The sequence below is a fragment of the Gavia stellata genome, chromosome 28 (genome assembly GCF_030936135.1).
Source record: "Gavia stellata isolate bGavSte3 chromosome 28, bGavSte3.hap2, whole genome shotgun sequence".
In the NCBI taxonomy this organism is placed as follows: Eukaryota; Metazoa; Chordata; class Aves; order Gaviiformes; family Gaviidae; genus Gavia; species Gavia stellata.
The window spans coordinates 3,952,347-3,972,993 of record NC_082621.1 but is presented as its reverse complement, the minus strand read 5'-3'; the positions used below and the strand labels follow the sequence as shown (position 1 = coordinate 3,972,993).

The 20,647-nt window shown below is 48.8% G+C and overlaps 1 protein-coding gene across 3 annotated transcripts in view; it reads left to right on the top strand.

The window, feature by feature from the left end:
- TANC2 (tetratricopeptide repeat, ankyrin repeat and coiled-coil containing 2) overlaps nt 1–19,378 on the top strand; it is a 213,662-nt gene extending 194,284 nt beyond the window's left edge. For 2 of the 3 annotated variants that reach the window (XM_059830271.1, XM_059830269.1), the window contains 9 exons: nt 3,787–3,920; nt 4,347–4,470; nt 8,738–8,913; nt 9,201–9,333; nt 9,886–9,915; nt 10,824–10,915; nt 12,393–12,539; nt 14,538–14,638; nt 16,668–19,378. In XM_059830271.1, coding sequence (XP_059686254.1) covers nt 3,787–3,920; nt 4,347–4,470; nt 8,738–8,913; nt 9,201–9,333; nt 9,886–9,915; nt 10,824–10,915; nt 12,393–12,539; nt 14,538–14,638; nt 16,668–18,636 — 2,906 coding nt within the window. In that variant the 3' untranslated portion in view covers nt 18,637–19,378. The remainder of the gene's footprint in view (nt 1–3,786; nt 3,921–4,346; nt 4,471–8,737; nt 8,914–9,200; nt 9,334–9,885; nt 9,916–10,823; nt 10,916–12,392; nt 12,540–14,537; nt 14,639–16,667) is intronic. The other variant, XM_059830270.1, reaches the window with a different exon arrangement.
- The last annotated feature ends 1,269 nt before the right edge of the window (nt 19,379–20,647 follow it).

Sequence of the window (20,647 nt, the reverse complement as noted above, 5' to 3'; positions counted from 1 at the left end):
CGTGCTCTCCGGTCTGAAAGCTGAGCACCACACTCTTCTCCCTGACAATGTCCAGCTCTTCTCTTTCCTCTTCCATGTGTCCTGGGCAGCTCTGCCATTCCCAGCCTGCCCCTTGCCTCGAGGACTCTTCAGCAGAACCTTTTCCATCTCTGTCGTCCCCCTTCCCATACCTCTCCTCCCAACAATGCCAAAAGCTGGACTCACACAGACATCTGGGAGTTTCTCTGTCCGAGAGGGGTTTCTGAGTAACTGGGATAGTTGGGAATGTGGATTTGTGATTTGCAAATCGCACACAAATTGAGGAGCCATCTCAAAGGAATACCCATTTATCCCGTTAAAATTGGTGGTAGGTAGTTGGGAAAATGAACGAAAACGAGCCAACCACCACATTCAACAGTCTTTTGTCCTGTCACAGGCAGGACGAGTTTATATGGATCTCAAGACGCCCTTTCACGTTGTTTTATTATTTTCCTAAAAGTAAATAGTGAGTTTAGATAAATTTGAAGAGAAACGCTGGTTTCCACCTAAAAATAGCAATCTGCTCTAAAAATCTGAATCATGTCTTGTCTGTTTTTTGATACTTGTTGCTCGTGTGTCTAATCTTCCGCAGAGCAGAGCTGACTGCCTGGCTTAGTGATATCAGCCTGATATCATCCAAATGGCAGTGCCAAGTTACATCATAAGTTTAGGAATTGCTGACAGCACACTATAGCCAACTCCAGATGGAATATTTCCCCCTGGGACAAAACTAATATCAAAACCCAGCACAAAAGTATCTGAGTCACTTGTAATAACTCCATCAGAGCTGGAGGTAAAAAGAACGTCTCCATCAAACTGCATTTGTCTTGCTGCCAGGCTGTGAAACAGATACATGTGCCGTACAGGAGCAATTTAATGATTCCTTCTCCAGATAAAGTTGTTTTTTCTCTGAGAAAACAGACATGCTCTGCACAACAGCAGAGGCAGAATGTGCCGTTGCAGATCCCGGCTGTTGGAGACTGTGGCTTGTCTGACGTCGCTCGCTGACGGAGGGGGGCACGTCCACACCTGAAACTTGTCTCAGGTTTTGTTTGAGACGTGTTTTGAGAAATGCGGCAACTGGTTTATGGCGTTTATGCCAAGACTTTGTTATTGCACGGTGAGTTGCTCTCCTGGCACTACATCCTTGTGGAAAAGCTGCAAAGTGACTGTTCCTGTTTTCCAGCCCAGGATCCCGGTCGCTGCTCCTTGGCTGGGCTTGGTGGACTCGCCTTGTCCGTGCTGGGCCACAGGAGCTCTCTGGCAGAGAGTAAAACTTCAGACAAAACCATTTCCATTTCTCTCATTTCCTCTCATCACCTTTCCTTGGCTTTTCTGATGTCCTTTAAACACACAGGCACAGCCTGACGTTGTGCTGTGGGTTTTTTGGAGACTGATGGCTGTTGTAAGGCACATTGGTGATACCAGAAACAGCTTGGTAAGTCCATCTAAGGAGTGCTAAAAGGCTTAAATAAGCAGGTACTTCTAGAATTTTTCCTGAAGTAGTTTAATTGAGCTTTTGGGCTTGGACAGTTGGACACCAGCCCCAGGATAGTGCTCTGGGCTTGAGGTGACCAGCAGTGGAGCTTGGGGATGTCAACAGCCGCTCTGGTTAGAAGGCTGGCGATCCAGGGGTGAGGCACGGTACTGAGAGCAGCAGCAGGCTGTCCAGCTCCTTGCAGCTGCAGGGACCACAGGCGGTTTTCTGGTCCAACCTTCCGTTCAAAGCACAGGCACCGACGAAGTCAGTGTGTACCTTAGGGGGTTGGTCTCCTAGAGTCCAGCTGGACTGAGCTTCTTTCACCCCTCGGAGACGTTCTCCATTTCTGAGGAGAGATGCTCAGATACCTGTGCATTATACAAGACGAGCTTGGATAGGTTTCTCTCAGCAGCAGGCAGCAAATCCAGGTCATCGGTGTGGGACCATCCTGAAGCAGCAAGATCTGGCTGCTCAGTAGCACAGAAGCTCTTGAGCTTCCCTTGAGTTGGAGCTGCAAAGGACAGGCTGGAGCTCCATACCCGCACCAGTTGCTTTGACACATCAATCCAGGTAGAGTGGATTGCAGGGCGGAGTGGAGAAGGGTATGGCCACGGGTCAAACCATCCTGTTTCAGTAAAGTCTTTTCCAAGGAACATTTCGTGGTGAACACCAAACACTTAGGTGATTTACAGTATTTTCATTGTTGCAAACATAAGTCATTTTGACGTGAAATACCTCAAATTAACCTGCAACATTTCAAGTGCAGGCAGGTTTAGGAATAGAACCCAAAAGCCCTGCATACCGATCCCTCTACCGTGCACATTACACACAGCCCTCCTTCTATATTTGTAGCTTACGTTTAAAACCCACATGGATCTGATTATAGATTTTGCAGTATGTTCTGCTTGTGGCAGCAAGATGATTTTTCTTTTAACTCTTGGTGTTTCTCAACCTCAAGAGAAGAAAACTCAACCATAATGTGGAACAGAATCGAGAATTAATTAAATCCCCCAACATTAACAGTGTTGCAGTTGGAAACCCATCAACACCTCGTAATCAGCCATCCCACAGAAATGTACTTCAAAGAAAAAACAAGCTACGTCAGTTAGAAATAGACTCCCACCTTCTGCTCAAACTCCTATTAGAAGCAGCAGAGCGTCGAGCCAGAGGAGCTGTGCTGGAGTGCACAGAAAGTTAGGGAGAGGAGGGAGGAACCGAAGAGTCTAAAATTAATACCAAAGACGAGTCAAAGGCAGGTCCTGCACTTGGAACTGTTTTCAGATTGAATGTGTCTTTTCTAACCCAACCATACTTTCTGAGTTAACAGAGCACATTTTGTCAGGGAGAGAGCTGTCAGGTGTTGCTTCTACCCACCTGTAACACTGTGGGCATCTGTAATACTGGAAATGAGAGAGAGTTTTGAGTTTGCACAAAGACCCTTGCTGGTGGCATCAGTCCTGGCCAGAAACAAAGGCCAGAATTAGCGTTTTTCTTGGCAAACAGTTGAATGTATTCATACAATTTTTGCTTTCCAGTTGTTTCCTTGGTTTCAAAGATCTCCAGGCTAAAGTGGGATATTAAAAATAAAAATCTTCCATCTGAATAATGCTGCTCTGTGCTCGTTGGGTCAGAGAAAAGCCACAAATCTGACTGACATCCAGTGGCTGGCAGTGATCTGTCGGTGCCTCCAGCTTGATCCCTCACTTGCTCTCTTGTAGTCATGGTGGAATGAGTCAAGGACAGGTTGCAGAAGGTCTTGTCAAGACAGCACGTACCTAAAGACCTGTTTTTTCTCTGGACGTTGTGCCCCTGCTAAGACCAACTCAGTCTTGCAGCCTGTGGCTTTCGCAGTAGGGAAACCTGCAGGAGGCACAGGGGGACACGGTGAAGGTTTCATGTGACAAGGCTCTATCTACGTTTCTTTGCGGTAACACCTTGAACCTCAGTCACATGTGCCTGTAGATTATTTTACGCTTATTGCAGTTATCCGGTTTCACTGCCACTTGCGGAAAATAGTAAAAGCTGATTGTCCCAGTCAGCCTCTTTCCATAATGTTACGAGATCTTTTCGTGGAAGAGTTGACCTTTGAAGTAAACTAAAACGACAAGAAAGAGCTAGAACTGTACTGATCCAACCCATTTTCTTTGTTCGTTTTGCCTGTCGTGAGATACGTTTGGCATTTCAGGCATCATCACTTTGGTATCCAGCAGAAAGACCTATCTCTGGATAGGAAAAAACTCCGTGGAGAGTGTGGCTCTTTCCCTTCACTGCTCTTCTCTCTCCTCCAGCTCTGACGGCGGCGGCCGGGCGCGGGAAGCTGGAGGTCTGCCGGCTCCTCCTGGAGCAGGGTGCTGCGGTGGCGCAGCCCAACCGCCGCGGGGTCGTTCCGCTCTTCAGCGCCGTGAGACAGGGCCACTGGCAGGTGAGCGGGTTCCTCACGCCGCCGGTTTGGCCTGAAATTTAGGATCAGGCCATCCCTTCCATCTTGCTGTAACATGGGTGGAGAAGACAAACCCCAACTCTTTTGGGGAATGATAGAAGATAGAAGCGATACTGCTACTTCAGACACCCCGAGCTCTTGCTGGCTACAGACAGCTTTTGCTTAAGTACTGTGTTATCTCACCGTTTGGGAAGCAAATGGGCTGCTCTTGACTTAAAAGGTTATTTTTCCTGTCCTTATACCTCCGTTGCTTCAGCTATGCCCTGATCTTGCAGCAGTAATCCCAGAGGGCACCGTGCCCTGGGCGGTGAGGTTTCAAGACATGGGGACCACTCTGCTCTTCGGCCTCTGGCTTCTTCCCAGCTGGGTCTCTACGTACGACGTGTGTTCTCGCTTTGTGTGTTGCAGATTGTAGATCTCTTACTCACGCACGGCGCTGATGTGAACATGGCAGACAAGCAGGGGCGGACGCCGCTGATGATGGCTGCATCTGAGGGACATCTGGGCACAGTGGAGTTTCTGCTTGCACAAGGTTAGAGCACGTGCTTGGAAGTGTGTTGGAGACCGGCCACGGCGAGTCCCACCGCACTGTCTCCTGCACAGCTGGAGTTTGTAATGTCGGGGTGGGGATTGTAATCCCACTGCTGGATCGGGCGGTGGGAGAGGTTCTCAGCACTTTATTGGAGAACAAGACTAGAATCGTCATCGCATTAATCTTGGCTATCTGTTTTGCTGTCTGTGTTCGGTGCTCACAGCCTCAAAACCACGCATTTGAGTTAGAAAATAAAATAACATATCACAGGTGCTTTGAGCATTGAATTAAGAACATGCCATTGAACCATGCTTGGAGCTTTCCCCTTAGACAAAAAAATCAACAAGCCATGTGATTGAACCGTCAGCATCGCCGTGGAACAGGCAGGCAAGACTCAACCCCAGGACCAGAGTTTGGGACACATATTAACACTTCCATTTTAGTGCTGGTATTGTTACCTGTGTTTTTGACACCAACATCAGCAGGAGGGTAAGGCCCTGGCACAGGCGAGGATTTGGTGTATTTGTTGAAAATAAAACGGACTTGTTTTGAAGATAGTCTGCTCTTCAGCTTTGCTCTCACAGATTCACTTTGCTCGGTACTTTCGGTGTCTAATAACTCTCCTTCGCTAGGAGTTACTCAGTCAACAAGAACATGTTTCAGTTTTACTCATTTCTGCTGTACGTGTTTGAGGTGAGTCAGAACAACACGCCTGCAGCCTGTGTGAACATGATTATTTCTTACTTCAGTAGTTCCTTAGAGGCGTCTTTTTTTTTCTTTTTGACAAATAGCCCATGTTTGTTTGGTTTGTTTGGGTAATTTTCCATTACTTTTTGGCTAGAAATAGCATTTAATTCTTGTGTTGTTATTTGATATTTTTATTTCAGGTAAGATCCCTCTTTGGGAAGGGATATTTTCTTCGTATCGTAAGTGACTGTGTCTGACCTCTTAGCCAAAATGTGAGATGCTTGAATATTGTATGTAGTAGTTGTAAGAACATTTTTTCACTGTAAAATTGCCAGGCTTCCAAGAACAAGTTTCTCATTGCCTGTCTGTCTGTCCTGAGCCACAGGCCAGTGGGATCCTTGCTGTTCAGGGCTGTAACCTGCATAGTGATGTGACAAAGATCAGTTTGAGGCATGAGTTTCTTACGAATGAATTCAATTAATTCTTTTCTGATGTTCTGTTTCTTTAAAAATTTCAAATTAACACTCTCCGTGTTTGGGTTGTAACATGGCCCCTTTTGCACCTTGACTGAATCTGTGTAAAAGGCTTAAAAGAAGTGATTTTTTTTTTTTTGCCAGACTTGAGAACTGTGCATGTTGCTTAAGACTGACTGGTCCAGTGGAGGATGAAAATACCAGATAATCTGATCTTGGCTATGGGATCAAATGCACGTAATGTTTCCCTGGCTCTTCGGACACTGAAAGCCCAAGAAGTCAAAAATACAAAAATCTTTTTTATTTTAAAAGGTCCATTCTTCTGAATAGCTTAATAAACTCCACTAAATAAGCTATAACACATGGTCCTGAAAAGTTAGCTCAAGCCTGGGCAGAGTGCAGTGATATATGGTGTATTTTAATTAAAATGGCTTTGACAGTCCTGTTCAATGTTTCATTAAAATCAAAATGTGTGAATCATAAGCCATAAGCATTAATTAGTGTGTTGCAAAGCAAATTGCATTTGACTGTACTTGATTAACGCAGTCGGCATTTGTAAACACTTTTTATTAACAGACTTGCAGTCATCAATCAATTTGAAATCCAAATTTTTAGAGTTACCTACAGCTCTCGCTTAACACCCAGAAGTAATGGACGTGTGAACGGCGAATGCAACTTTCCTGGTAGCAGCTCTGCTAAAGCTGCTATTTATACAGATCTGTTACACACAAAGCAAAATAATTCTTGATGCTCATTCTGTTTGGAGAGAGCTTGATTCTGAATCTCGTTTTCCTGCAAAAATCAATCCCTCGATGTTTTTGCTGCCTGGGGGTACGTGGTACGTGTGGGTGCTGCTCCTCGCTGTCTGTCTTGTGCCTCTGACACACAACGCTGAGCCTCGTCCCCGCGGGGGGTTAACCCTGCCTGGGCGCTGCAGCTGAGGATGCAGCCTCTGTAGAGAAAGGATCCGACCATCCTGGCTGCTCCCTGCTTGTTTTTGATGCTCCAACAGTGTCAATAGTTTCATTTTTCCTCTAGCTGGCTCATTGTCCTGTGCCTGCTGGATAACATATTCCATCATAAACTCTTGCATTTAACCAGTTAATTTTTTTAGGGCAGGAGCAGCCCAGCCCTTCTCAGAAGCAAGCTGGCTTTACCCCGACAAAACCTTTCCCACTGCAGCAGGGATCGATCCCATGAGGTCACCTTAAGCCACTCGCCCTCGAAACCAGCAGTTTGTTTCACGTCTGACTGCCTTAATGCTAAGTAGGTCAGCGATCCCTGAAGGAGCGAAAGATGCCTTCAGAGTCAAGCAGAGGTTCTGCCGGGAGCCACGGCTGCATCGGGAGCTCGGTGCCTCTGCGGAGGTCGTGCCCAGCCTGCCTCGGAGCAGCGTTTTGGCATTTCCGAAGCAGTGCACATTGTCTGCTCGCTTAGACCTTCAGCTTGCATTGCTGCCGTGATAGCCTGAAGTCTGGGCACATCACCCCGTGGTGTGGTGTGTCTCTTCCACCAGACTGGGGAAAGAGTGGGAAGGCTGAGGGATGATGCAGCTTCCCGGCTTTGCCTCTTACTGCAGGAGCTTTCTCACCTGCTCCGGAAGAGTCAGAGGGAAAACACAAGAGAAGACTTTGACCGTTTGACTGCAAGAATGTTGCTGGTGCAAATAAGAAGGAATGAAATGAGGCTTTATCCTGCTTTACTGAGCCAAAGTTGGCCTTGGGTCAGTTGAGGATCATCTGGAGGGCTTTCACAGGGCTTCAGAAGGGTTCCTGGGTGCAGTGTGGGCACTGTGAGAGAAGGCTGGCAAGACGTTGGGAGTTTATGTTATCATCCCTTAGCCTGTACGTTTGAGCTGCCTTGCAGCCAACGTCCCTCCTTGGCACACCAGGTTGCCCCAGACGTCATTTGCCACCTCCCTCGCCGGCGCTCCACGCCGCGGTTCGGAGGCATGCGGCGAGCAGGATGCTGCGGCTGCGCGAGAGCTCTGGGCAGAGGTTTCTGAACATATCCCGAGCAAATGCTGATGTGTCGTGTGCTCCTCTGCGAACAAAAGGTTGTGCAAGCTGGAAGACCTATCAGTTTGCTATCATCTAGGCGATGTGTGCTAACCGGGGGATATGTCAGCTGGGACGCATGGGAAGGTTCAGGAAATTCAGGTTACTCCCCCACTTGCTGAGCTTTCTGGAGCCAGTGAAGATCTCATGCTGGGCAGTTTAGATTTTACCTATAGGAGAAAAATACTGCAGCAGCAATTCATCCCAGTCTGCTGGCAGGAGCATCCCACAGGTAGCCGCAGTTCCTCGGAGGAGCAGAGCTGATACGAATCTCTTCGGCACGCTGGAGAGCCGGAGCCCTGCCTGTGCCATGGCAACAGGAGTTGTCTTCATGCCACGAAGAGGAGTGTTCACTTAATGCTGCTGTTCAGATCTCATATGCGTATCCATATGCTGTATGAAGCAATACTGACCCGTTGGTATGGCAGCACGATTTCTTCATCCAAGAAAATGTCAAGTCCCTCTCTCCTTGGCTTGCGGTTGGCAGTAGTTTATCCCACAACGTTGTATTTATATTGGGTAAAGTTCAGGGAGAAATACTGCTGGAAATTGTGTTGATTTGGGTAAAGGGGAGGGGAGTGAAGAGGGGAAAATATGTGCTTTTTTAGAAGAACTGAGCTGAATTGACTTAGTTCCCCTTGGTACGCCATGACCTGCTGAAACAGCAAAATGGTCTTCATCTCTGACTCATGCAGGCTGGAATGGGTTTTGATTAAAAAAAAACAGTTAAAAAGAAAGATTGATGTCTCAGATGAGGGATGTCAAATCCACCCTGCTGCTCAGAAGATGTTTGCCAGAAAAGCCTACAGAGCTAGGTGCGAAAAAGTTTGCAGCCTTGGTGTGAATAAACGCATTTGCCACGGTTCCTATCGGTGCATTTGAAGTTGCCATGGAGGGTGGGATCTGCAGTGGGAGACATGTTAATAAAGTAATTAATAATTATGTACATAGCTCTCTAAAAACAAGCTGTCGTCACTAAGCGGATGGTTTGTTGTATCATAGTGCTCAACAACAGAGAGCTCTTAGGTGAACTGGTGCTTGTTCTTTCAGGTGCCTCCATTTCTCTGATGGACAAGGAGGGCTTGACAGCCCTCAGCTGGGCTTGTCTGAAGGGACATCTCTCCGTGGTGCGTTCCCTGGTGGAGAACGGAGCTGCCACCGACCACGCGGATAAAAACGGACGCACTCCGCTGGACCTGGCAGCTTTTTACGGCGACGCAGAGGTGGTAAGTGGCCTGTAATACATGCAGAAGAAAATGAGCAGTTGGTGTAAAAGCCTTAAGATAGTACAGTTCAGCTTGATGTAGCCATAAGCATATAGAGTCCCGGCTCTCCATATGGGCAGGCGCTTCCACAGAGGACAACGCGTGAGACTGATGTGCCCTCAGACCCTACAGAGGTGATTTTAGCCTAAGCACGGGGAGCAGAGCGAGCTTTTGTTGGTTGTACATCCCCACCAGTGTGCGAAGGTCTCACCCAGGAGCGGAACTGACCGTTGGGCTTCTCGTTGCAGGTTCAGTTTCTGGTGGACCATGGGGCCATGATTGAGCACGTTGACTACAGCGGGATGCGCCCCCTCGACAGGGCGGTGGGGTGCCGCAACACCTCGGTCGTCGTCACTCTCCTGAAGAAAGGAGCAAAAATAGGTAGGGACAAGGGGACAATCCGCCGTCGGCTCTGTGCTCGGGCAGGACTCCGAGCAGTGGGGCTGGCTTCCTAGAAAATATAAGCATAACACAGAGGCAGCCTCAGCCCCAGCTGCTGCTTCGTACCCCGAAAGCAGCCGGCGAGTCAGGACTGCCTTGTTCTCTTTATTAAAACGGGGAATATTTTTTTTGCTGTCCTATTACTTAGCAAAGTTAATCAATAAACAACTGTTTCTTTGGCAAGGTCTTTCCTCTGGTAATGCTTTTTCTATCTTTACTAGTCTGAGTCGACAAACGTACTATGTCCATGCATTGCTGTGAGCTGCTGCGTTCACTTGCTCTGTGTATGCTTTCAGATCTTAGTGTTACCTGCACTGCGCCACACAGCTGCTCACGTTGCGTTTTCCTGTGAAAGGGGATTTTGCTGGTGCATTGGCTTCTTTGCTGCCTGCCTCTCACAGCTGCTTTTTTCCTTTCTTTTTTTTTTTCCACCTTCATCCATTTTTTTTTCCCCTCTCTCCTACAACTTTTTGTTTTCTCCTTTCTTTGAAGGTTGTCAGACGTTACCGAGTCGCCCACGAGGTATATCTCATTGCTGTCAGCATCAGCTTCGATCTGATAGCTTTGTCAGCCTTGCTTTCTCCTGTTTGATTTAGCCTGCATGCGTCCCCAACACCTCTAATCTTTTAATTTACCTCACCTTCAAATAATTTTTTTAATGACTGTTGCAGAGAATAACTTGAACTCAAAAACTAACCTCCTTCCCCCAAAATGTACTGAATTTACTTAAAGAATATTGTTGACTTATTCTTCACCCACACTAATGAGTTGTCCCCAAATTTTTGCCACCCCTTCCCTCCCAGTATTAGTCCTTGAGATAACGACTGGCTCTGCACGGGCGGTCCCCTGGGCAGAGCCAGCATGTTCCCAGCCCAACGGACAGCTTCGGCACCAGCAACACTTAGACACGACCTTTCCTTTGTCGTATTTTGCACCTTAATGGATTTTCTGCTCTAGTATTTCACATCTTGTGAAGTTGGAAATCACAGTCCGCTTAAACACAAAACACCTGTCGACAGTCGAACTGCAGATTTCCTAGTACACTTCCAGAGATTTTAATTTAGAAATGCTTTTATGTAACCACTCTGATTTTTCCTTTTCAATATGTTTTGTTTCCCCCACCCCAGCTGGTTCCACAATCAGCACTGCCCTCTCGTGGAAATAGCTCCCGTCATTTCCCAGACCGTGGTGGTGGTGGTGATTAGGATTAGCCTTAATGACTGCAAGGGAAAACCATTGCCACGTGGATGACGTTAATTTAAGTGTGAGAGGAATTGTCAGCTCAATCATTTGGAGCGCTCTGCCCTTTGACCATGCCAAGTTGTTCTCTCCAGCAGAAATTCCCACCCCAGGATATTTTTTCCACCCAGCTTCCTACCACCCTTGCATTGTATGAGTTTTTTACCCATCATGCATCCTGTACACTACAGGTCCAGCAACATGGGCGATGGCAACCTCCAAACCAGACATCATGATCATCCTGTTGAGCAAGCTGATGGAGGAGGGAGACATGTTTTATAAGGTGAGAAGAGTGTTTCTGGAAAAACTGAACGGCTGCAGCTTGCAGCATAGCTTTGTTTGAGGTTTTGACTGAGCAATGCTGCTGCCTTAACCCGTGGCAAGTAAAAGCTACTGCTCGCAGCATTCCTTGCGTTGCACACTGTTTGGGTTTGGTTCGCGGGGTTGGGGAGGGGGGATTGACTGCCCAAATCTGTAAGTAAGCTGAAGCAAAGCCAAGTCTCTCTGCATTCTGGATTTGAGCCAGCGCTTCATTTCCTCTTTGAAAACACCAGAACCCAAGTGTTCTACAGAGATTCGGAGTGCTGATGTCATCGCATCAGATCTGGCAACGTTGTCGTTACCTAGCAGGCTCACTGCTGTGGAACAAGGCAACAAGATAGTATGTCCCAGAAAAACTCGTGGAAGAAACTTCTTGCAATGAAAACAGATTGTGAGGACACAGATGGCTTTGTCGTGTCCTTTAGCCCATGGGAGACGTTCCACCATTACAGTTAGAGAGTCTTTTTTGCTCTGTATTTATTTTAAGCTGATCTTTAAAACCTGGAGATGTGTGTGCGCGCACACAAAATGTGCAAGTACAACAATGATTCACTGTTAGGCTCTAAGGGTGAAGCAGAAAATATGCAAAGCTGGCATTGTAGCTGGAGTTATCTGCCAGAGATACACGATACAGCTGAGAAACCTGACTCTACAGGGTTTTAAAGCTTACTATTCGTAGCTGCAAAATTTATGTCTGGGTCATCATAAATTGCATGCGTCCTAGATCCCATTTTGCCCTCTTTTCTTTCACCCTAGCTGCCATGGCTGCCCCCCTCCAGGGCACAGATCATCCCATCCCAAAAATAGGTGCCCAAAATAGCAAAGATGAGTCACCCTTTGAAGGTGACTGTTGCGTCCCAATAACTATAAAAGGAACCCAGTTGACAGGCGTAGATGTAGACACCTAATTCTTAGACATGTAAAGTCCGGGGAGATGATTCTCAACCCGTTTGTCCAACTTCAGAGCCACATCGGTGCCGTAACATTTATCTTTGCTATTGCAGAGGCTTCTCTGAGCCCCAGGAACTCCACCCAAAGTCCCACACTTCATATTCTTTACCCTCCCTGGTGTTTATTAAGCTTTGGGTGTAGGGTGTTCTCCAGAAATTGGGTTACTGATCATCCAGCTCAAAAGACCATCCGTCCAGAAACCAGATGGAGTTGTATCAAGTTAACATAACACAATTTCTGGTGTGTTTCCCACTGTAGCCTGACAGCTCTGTACGAAGTAGGAGAACTCAACTTGCACAAGACATCTGCATTTGCAGATTAGATATTCCCTTGATCAAATGTTCCGGCTTTCCTTTCTAGAAAAGAGCTAAATAGTGAAGTCATGTTACCTTAACCACCTAAACCACTCATGGGGCTGATGAGTGAGTTCTCTGCAGGGAGCTAAACTCAACCCAAGGATGTGTTTTGACATGTTCTCCTTCTATTAGAAAGGTAAAGTGAAAGAGGCTGCCCAGCGCTACCAGTACGCTCTGAAAAAATTCCCCAGGGAAGGGTTTGGAGAAGACCTGAAAACCTTCCGTGAGCTGAAGGTGTCGCTCCTTCTCAACCTCTCCCGATGTCGAAGGAAAATGAACGTAAGTCTCCCCACTCTTCATGGCCTTACACGCAAGCTGCCAGCTTTCTGCCTGTGCAGAGACGTGTCCGTCCTGTAATCGTCCTTTGACCTCTGAGATCTCTCCTCTGTGTAACCTGGTTGTCCTTCACAGAGCACTGACACTTTATAATTCAAACGAAGTAGTGATTTAATGTGCATTTCTGATGATTAAAAATTCATTGCTATGTTTATAGCTTTTTGAATTTTTTATTACTCCCTTTTGATGATGATGTGAATTGGGGGCGGAGGCATTTTCCAGATTTCTAGGGCAGTGGTGAGGGAGGAGCCAGGAGATGTGCTCCTTTGAATACTAATTAATTTAAAATGAAGGAGCATATGCTTAGGGGGCTAGCACTTCCCCAGGGCAGTGATTCATCCAGAAACACCCCCACGTACTCCCTCTCCTCCCAGAACTGCCAGATCACTGTCACTCTCCCCGCTCCAATCTAGCAGCATCGAGCGACCAACTCCTGCAGCAAGTCTGTTCTTCCAGCAGGCAAGTGCCACCTCCCCCTTGAGACAAGTGCCACCTCCCCCTTGAGACAAGTGCCACCTCTCCCTTGCTCTGCATGCAGAGACTTCACCTCTACAACTTAAAGTCTCCATAGACTTGAAAAGTGAAATCTCCGCTGAGGCCATGAGCCAGTGAAGATTACACTGGAGGGGAAGGGATTTTTGTGACACCTTCATTTCTTTAAGCTGTGAGGGAGAAAGATGAAAAGCAATGGAAGTGAAATCTTAATGCTGGTGAACAAACAACACAGTTTGTAGAAAAAGTGTGAACCTTCTCTTTAAACAAGCCGACTCGCAGCTAAGCCTGCGCTTTAAGGACAAGATTTTCGGTCTGTTGTTAACTAGGGAATCGTAGGGTTTGTGATAGAAAATTTCAGAGGGTTGTAATTGCTCCTGCAGTTTTTGCACCTATAGGTGAGACCATAAAGGTACCTACCTCTTGACCACATGCCCAGTTTAGTCTGTCAGGCAATATCTCTTCAGTAACTGCTACTGAAGGTACAAACAAAAGTAGGAGCTTCCCCAGGCAGGGCGTCCAGATAGCAAGAGTTTGCTTACTGAGTTTTTGAACAAATCGGGAGTACTCTTCGGTCCTTTCTCCCAGAACTGCTCAGGGTCATAGCCCAAGTCGACACTGCAAAGCAGTGTTTGGCTGTGAAACGAAAGCCCCTCCGCTGGGAAGAGGTCTCCTTCACCAATGCTGAGTTTCAGCTGAGCTTAGTGGTACGTGAAGCATTCGGGACAAGGCAAGGGAGGATGGCTGGCAGGGTTTGAACCATAGCTGATAGTCTGATCTCGTGGCGCTGCCACTCGAAAGCACCCAGAGCAGTCTCCATCCCATGCTGGCACCCTCTCCCTCCCCACTCCCAAACTAGTCTCCCAAGTGAGGGGTAGGGGAGAGGCAAGGAACAGCGGAACGGGTGGCACTGGTAGGAGACCTTTGCCAGGCAAGTCCTGTTTGTAGCTACTGAGATATTGTAGTCCCTTCCTTCATGTGCTGTTTTATTCAGCCCCTTCGAAGTATGTCAGCGTGTTGCAGAGTGGGAAGCAGAGGGCGTGGGAAAGGTTTCCTATTGCTTTCAACTGTGGAAAAAACCCCTTCATGAGATTACATTCCAGCCTCTGTGAGAGCAGATGTTTCCTCAAGACTGTAGGTTGTTGGAGAGGGATTGCATGCTCTTGTTGGGGACACAATCAGTGAGAACGGAGCCAGTGGCACGCTGGCCTCTGTGGGTGCTGACAGCATCCGGTGTTGTGAGAGGGCTTGAGTCTTTGGACGTGCCATCGTAGCTCTCTGGCTGTAAATGGTGTCGAATCCATGTGAAACATTCCAGTACCGTCAAGTTTTCCAAGTTTACATGCAAAAAAAAAATGTCCGTATTACGTTTGTTTTCTTCCCAAACTGTATATATTTTTATTTCTATCTCTCTTCAATTACTTATCTGCACACCTATTGTAATGACAGGATTTTGGAATGGCGGAGGAATTTGCTACTAAAGCACTGGAGCTGAAACCGAAATCTTATGAAGCTTACTATGCAAGAGCAAGGGCCAAACGCAGCAGCAGGTGAGGAGAGAGAGAGGGAAAAGTGCGAGGGGCTGGTCTCTTCAAGCCTGGCCACACCGATGTAGGCATCCACCGTGCAAAAGCGCACCAGTGTCCCCATGGGAAGAAATGGCAAAGGAACGTTCATTTAATGAGATTACAGACCTCTCAAACTCCAAAGTAACGCCCTCCCTCATTTGGTAATTTCTGGGGACAGCTGAACGCAAATGTTTTGAGAGGTTCATCTTAGTTGAACTTTGAACATCTTACTGCACCAAGATTGGGAATTCTTTTTAAAAATACACTTTAGTTCAACCACAACTGGGACTTGAAGCAAAATATGATTCATGGAAGCCCTATGTTATGCAAGAGGGCAGACTCATTCATCACAGTGATCATTTCTGGCCTTAAAATCTATGAATCTCTCTGTCCTACAGCACTTTTTGCAGGGCGGAAACTGCAGACTCGCTGTGCAGTGACTGTGCAGGGAAGCGCCGGCCGGTGAGCTTCCAGCCATAGCCTGTGCTCAGAGCACTGCAGCCAGCTTCTAGAGAGCTGCAGCCCTGGGGTCTCTGCCTCTCAGCTGGAGCCCGGAGGATTCCCTTGTTAACCTCCCTGAAGGCTAAAAGATATGACATTAGATTCATTTCAAAACCGATCTAAATGAGCAGGAGGGCTTCCTTCCAAGCCGTACGCTCAAGGGCTGGGCGCACTGTCGTCTCGGTTTTAAATGGCAGCCAAAACGCCTTGCATGGCAGTGCAGAGAATCAGCAGTAGCTGGAGGTGCGTCGGGTCCACCCGTGCAAACATCGCAGCTCAGCAGACACCGCCACCATTTGACCTTCCGTGCTGGAGGCGATGTGTGGCCCCGGGCTCCTGGCCCGGCTGATGCTGCCTGCTCCAGCGGGTCTTGATGTGGGAGGTGAAGCTGTGACCTTCTGTTCTGCAGAGAAGTCCTGCGAGCTGAGCCACACTGACCTAACGCCTTTCCTTTAGTGGTTTTCCTCCCCATTGTTTCCACAATACTTGTAAGGAAGCATAAGAACCGGCTTCCCTTCCAGATGATATCAGTCTCCCCACACACAAGCATCCTTTTCTCCCCAGCTCTCTCCAGCAGAAACAGTCACCACTTTGGCTTTTCTTCTCGGTTTCCCAGTTTGAGCCCAGCAGCACCCCTGAGGTCAGCACAGTCCGGGGAACAGGAGGCTTCGCCTTCCTCCACCTTGTTTTGAGTGGCTTGTGCAAAAGCTTAGGCTGGTGTTGGGAGGTGCTGGGGAGTTTTTCGCTGTGATCATCCCCCAGGACGAAAATCGTGTTCAAACAGACCATTTTGCTCAAAAGCGAACAGTGTCCCTGTAAATGACAACCCCCTTCCCCGAACCCCCACCTCCTTTTCACTCCTCGCAGGCTGGCCTTTCCCTTGCAAAGGCTTCCCTGGGGGCTCGCAGGCTCCCTAACGTTGCTCGATTCCTTCGGTTTGAAGAAGTTAGCCAAATCCGTTGCAAAATCGGAGAGACAAGCCTTGCCTGAAGCGCTGGCCCATGGGAGCCCCTGAGCTCTGGAGCCAGCCCTGACGCTGTGTGGTCTTGGCATCAGGCAGAAGTTAAATTTTCACTGGCGTAAGCGGTTGCAACTCCGTCAAAGCTGCGCTTGTTTACAGCAGTGGTGAGCTTGGCTCTCAGTTATCGATGCTTTGGTTTCCCCTTCGCTAACGCAGGGGCAAAGCTCCTGGTGGTGCCGTGAGGGGTATTTAATTAGCCTGTAATGCACACCGCAGAGGACAGGCATATTCACTAGTCTGGGTTGTGCCATCTCAGGACTGTGTTCCCCTCTTCCCCAGAATGGCTGGCAGTGTTTTCCTTCCGTTTGGATAAAATAAATGCAAGGGAGGCACATAAAGCAGAGTTTGAGATATGCAGCCAGCGGTAGCAATCACAGACATCTCCCTCAGTAACACGGACAAGCCGCTTAACCCTCGGGAGCCTCCGAGAACGGCTCCGTTCAAATCCAGAGTAATTTCAGTTCTCGTTTCTGTCCCTTTGTCAAGCAGGCAGTTTTCAGCAGCCCTGGAGGACCTGAACGAGGCCATCAAGCTGTGTCCCAACAACCGTGAGATCCAGCGGCTGCTGATGCGGGTGGAAGAGGAGTGCAGGCAGGTGCAGCAGCAGCAGCAGCAGCAGCAGCAGCAGCAGCAGCCGCCGCCGCTCCCAGTAGAGCCTGAACCTGAAGCCCAGCATGAAGAGCTGTATTCTGTGCAAGATATCTTTGAGGAGGAATACCTTGAGCAGGACGTAGAAAACGTTTCCATTGGCTTGCAGACAGAGTCCAGGCCAAACCAAGGGCTGCCCATCATCCAGAGCCCACCCCCGTCCCCAGCTCACAGGGACTCAGCCTATATTTCTGGCTCACCTCTTGGCTCTCATCAGGTCTTTGATTTCAGGTCCAATAGCTCTGTGGGTTCACCAACCAGGCAAGGGTACCAGTCCACGTCTCCTGCTCTGTCTCCGACGCACCAAAACTCACATTATAGACCTAGTCCTCCGCACACGTCCCCTGCTCACCAGGGCTCCTCTTACCGCTTCAGCCCACCTCCTGTCGGAAGTCAAGGGAAGGAATATCAAAGCCCACCACCTTCTCCTCTTCGTAGAGGTCCTCAGTATCGTGCCAGCCCCCCAGCAGAAAGCATGAGCGTTTATAGATCACAGTCCGGTTCCCCAGTTCGTTATCAGCAAGAACCTAGCGGAGTCAGCCAGCTCCCCGGTAGACCAAAGTCTCCGTTATCCAAGATGACGCAGAGGTCCTTCCAGATGCCCCAGCTCCCCGTGGCCGTGCCGCAGCAGGGGCTGAGGCTGCAGCCAGCCAAAGCGCAGATCGTGAGGAGCAACCAGCCCAGCTCAGCCGTCCATTCGAGTACTGTAATCCCAACCGGTGCTTACAGCCAGGTTGCCCACTCGATGGCCAGCAAGTACCAGTCGGCGTCAGGGGAAATGGGGGTTAGCCAGAGCAGGTTGGTCTACCAGGGCTCCATCGGTGGCATCGTAGGTGACAGCAGACCAGTGCAGCACGTTCAGGCAAGCCTCAGCGCGGGAGCGATCTGTCAGCATGGAGGGCTGGCTAAAGAAGACCTTCCGCAGAGACCGTCTTCGGCATACAGGGGGGGTATGAGATACAGCCAGACACCTCAGATCGGGCGAAGCCAGTCCGCTTCCTACTATCCGGTGTGTCACTCGAAGCTTGACCTGGAACGTTCTTCCCTCCCCGCCAGCCAGCTGGGCTCTCCGGATGTGTCTCATCTCATAAGAAGGCCCATCACAGTTAATCCCAGCGAAATCAAGCCTCACCCGCCGACTCCAAGGCCCCTGCTCCACTCGCAGAGCGTTGGCCTCCGCTTCTCTCCTTCCAGCAATAGCATCTCCTCCACCTCCAACCTGACTCCCAACTTCCGCCCCTCTGCTTCGATTCAGCAAATGGAGATTCCTCTCAAGCCAGCTTACGACAGATCGTGCGATGAACTTTCTCCGGTCTCTCCCACGCAGGGGGGTTACCCCAGCGAGCCAGCCCGTTCCCGGACCACGCCCTTCATGGGAATCATAGATAAAACGGCTCGGACTCAGCAGTACCCCCATCTCCATCAGCAGAACCGGACCTGGGCTGTGTCGTCAGTGGACACTGTCATTAGTCCTACATCTCCTGGCAATCTCCCCCAGCCGGAATCATTTAGCCCGCCTTCTTCAATCAGCAACATTGCCTTTTATAACAAAACCAACAATGCACAGAATGGCCATTTGCTAGAGGAAGACTATTACAGCCCCCATGGGATGCTGGCCAATGGGTCCCGGGGAGACCTCCTGGAGAGAGTCACCCAAGCCTCCTCGTATCCCGACGTCAAGGTGGCAAGGACACTGCCTGTGGCGCAGGCCTACCAGGACAACCTGTACAGGCAGCTCTCCAGGGACTCCAGGCAAGGGCAGACATCCCCAATCAAACCAAAGAGACCATTTGTGGAGTCTAATGTGTAAAAGACGCTTGTTGGAGTAAGACCCTCATGTTTTCAGCACACACTTCCAAGCTTGATTTCCATGCATATTATTATTATTTTTATTTCTCTTTGGTAGCTACATGACCAAGTTTCTCCGGTACTTTGTGTGGTGGTCAGACAGCCATGCACGTGCTCCAGCCCTTTCGTTCCCCAGCTGACCGTGAAGCCAACATCAGCCGAGCCAGTATCGTTTGCCCAATTCCAGCTAAGTTCCCAACCAGGATATCTTAGTACGTGGTGCGGGGTGGTCCAGAAATAGCCCCTACGCAGCGGGAGGTAACCAGCTCTTTTTCAAGAGACAATTGTGTTCGATTTAAATTGGTTTCTTGTGTCTCGCTGAGCTCTTACTCAATTCTGATGGGAATTCCTAGCAGGAGCAGAGCAGGGATCACAGGAGCCTTTCCCGAGGCTGCATCCGCAGGTCCCCGTGCCGGCCGGGTCGTTTGGCTCTTTGCCCCCAAAGAGCAAATGACCCGCAGCGAGCAAGGGCACGATGTGTTTTAATACCAGGTAGCTATGCACAATAACCGTCCTGCTTCATCCCGTTTGTAGCAGTTTAATCCGAATTGGATTCCTTCGTTATTTAATCGCGTCATCGGCCGGAAGGGGTGGGGATCACGCGATGCTTTGCTGCTTTGCAAGCTACCTGCCGGGTGCCCCGACACTGATTTGCTCTGGGGCATTTTACAAGCATTGAGAGATTAAAGTTGGCCCTTCGTATGCGTTTTAATCAGCCAAGGGAATTGGCCAGAAACCTCTTGTGCGTGAACTGGGTTTGCAACAGCTGCTTCATGCCATTAGCGGACGACTGCACCTCACACACAACACCCTGTTTTCACCGGGACAGTTTAACGTTGGGGTTTTCCTTTGGTGGGGATTTTTACTTGCAAGGGAAAAAAAAAATCGGACTTAGAAAATGGTATTCAAGGAGGAAAATTGCAATTTTTAAAATTCTTTTTTTTTAAATATTTTACGATGAGGATGCATAATGTGGCACAGTAGTTCCCGCGACAGGAGGGGTCCTTCAGCAAACCCAGCCCTGCAGCATCCCTTCCCTTCGCCCCGCTCTGCCCGGGGAGCCGGGGCCGTAGCGAGGGCTGCGCTCCTCTAAGATCCGTTCCCGAAATCCTGGACAGCAATTGCCGTGTCCCGTACCTGTAAATGGTGGAGACCATGTTTGGCTTTTTAGGGACCTGTAGTTAAAAGAGAGATATTTATAATTTATTTGTGCGCTCTGTTTCAGGACATTTTTTGGTTTGGGTTGTCTTGTCTTTTTTTTTTTTAAATCAAATGCAAATCACATCAAGACAGTGTGAAAAGCAGGAGACGCTTCCAAAATCCTTTTTATAGGATTTTCAATAATTTTTCAGTTATTCTCTGAAAATTTTTGGGGGGTGGAGGGCCTTTCTTTACAGATTCATTTATTACTGGCGGGTTCGTAATCTGCCTTTTCAGTTGCCGAGGGCGAAGGCTGGGACGACCCGGGGGGAGAGTGGTAACCCCGTAGCTTGTTTTAAAGCAGAACAGTGCCTGTTGCCCGTGCTGAACCTCACTCTCATCAACTCTGAAGCGCGATTTCAGTGCTGAGCAGGAGGAGCGATACCTTTCGGTGTTCCCAAAGGGCTATGCGAATAGGCGGCAAGACTTCTCGAACCAAATCATGGGGTCCAACCTCCGCTGGTGTAAACGCGCATATCCCCAGCGCGACATTGGTGCAGCTACATCCGTTTACACCAGCTCAGGACTTGGCCCGAAACTCTTTAGCGAACCCTGGCTTTGATGGGGCTTTTTTTTTTTTTTCCTGTGTGTGGATCAGCACATCTCGTTGCTATTTCGTTGCCTAATTTGCTCAGAGCAAACTGGGCCGTGCGTACCTTGGGACGATGGAGGTTTGTGTCTCATAGACACGTTGAGAGCGTTCGGGGGGGGATTCCTCCCTGGGGTTTGGAGGTTTTTGCGCTCTTTTGGGCTATTTGGTGTTTGTCCAAGCC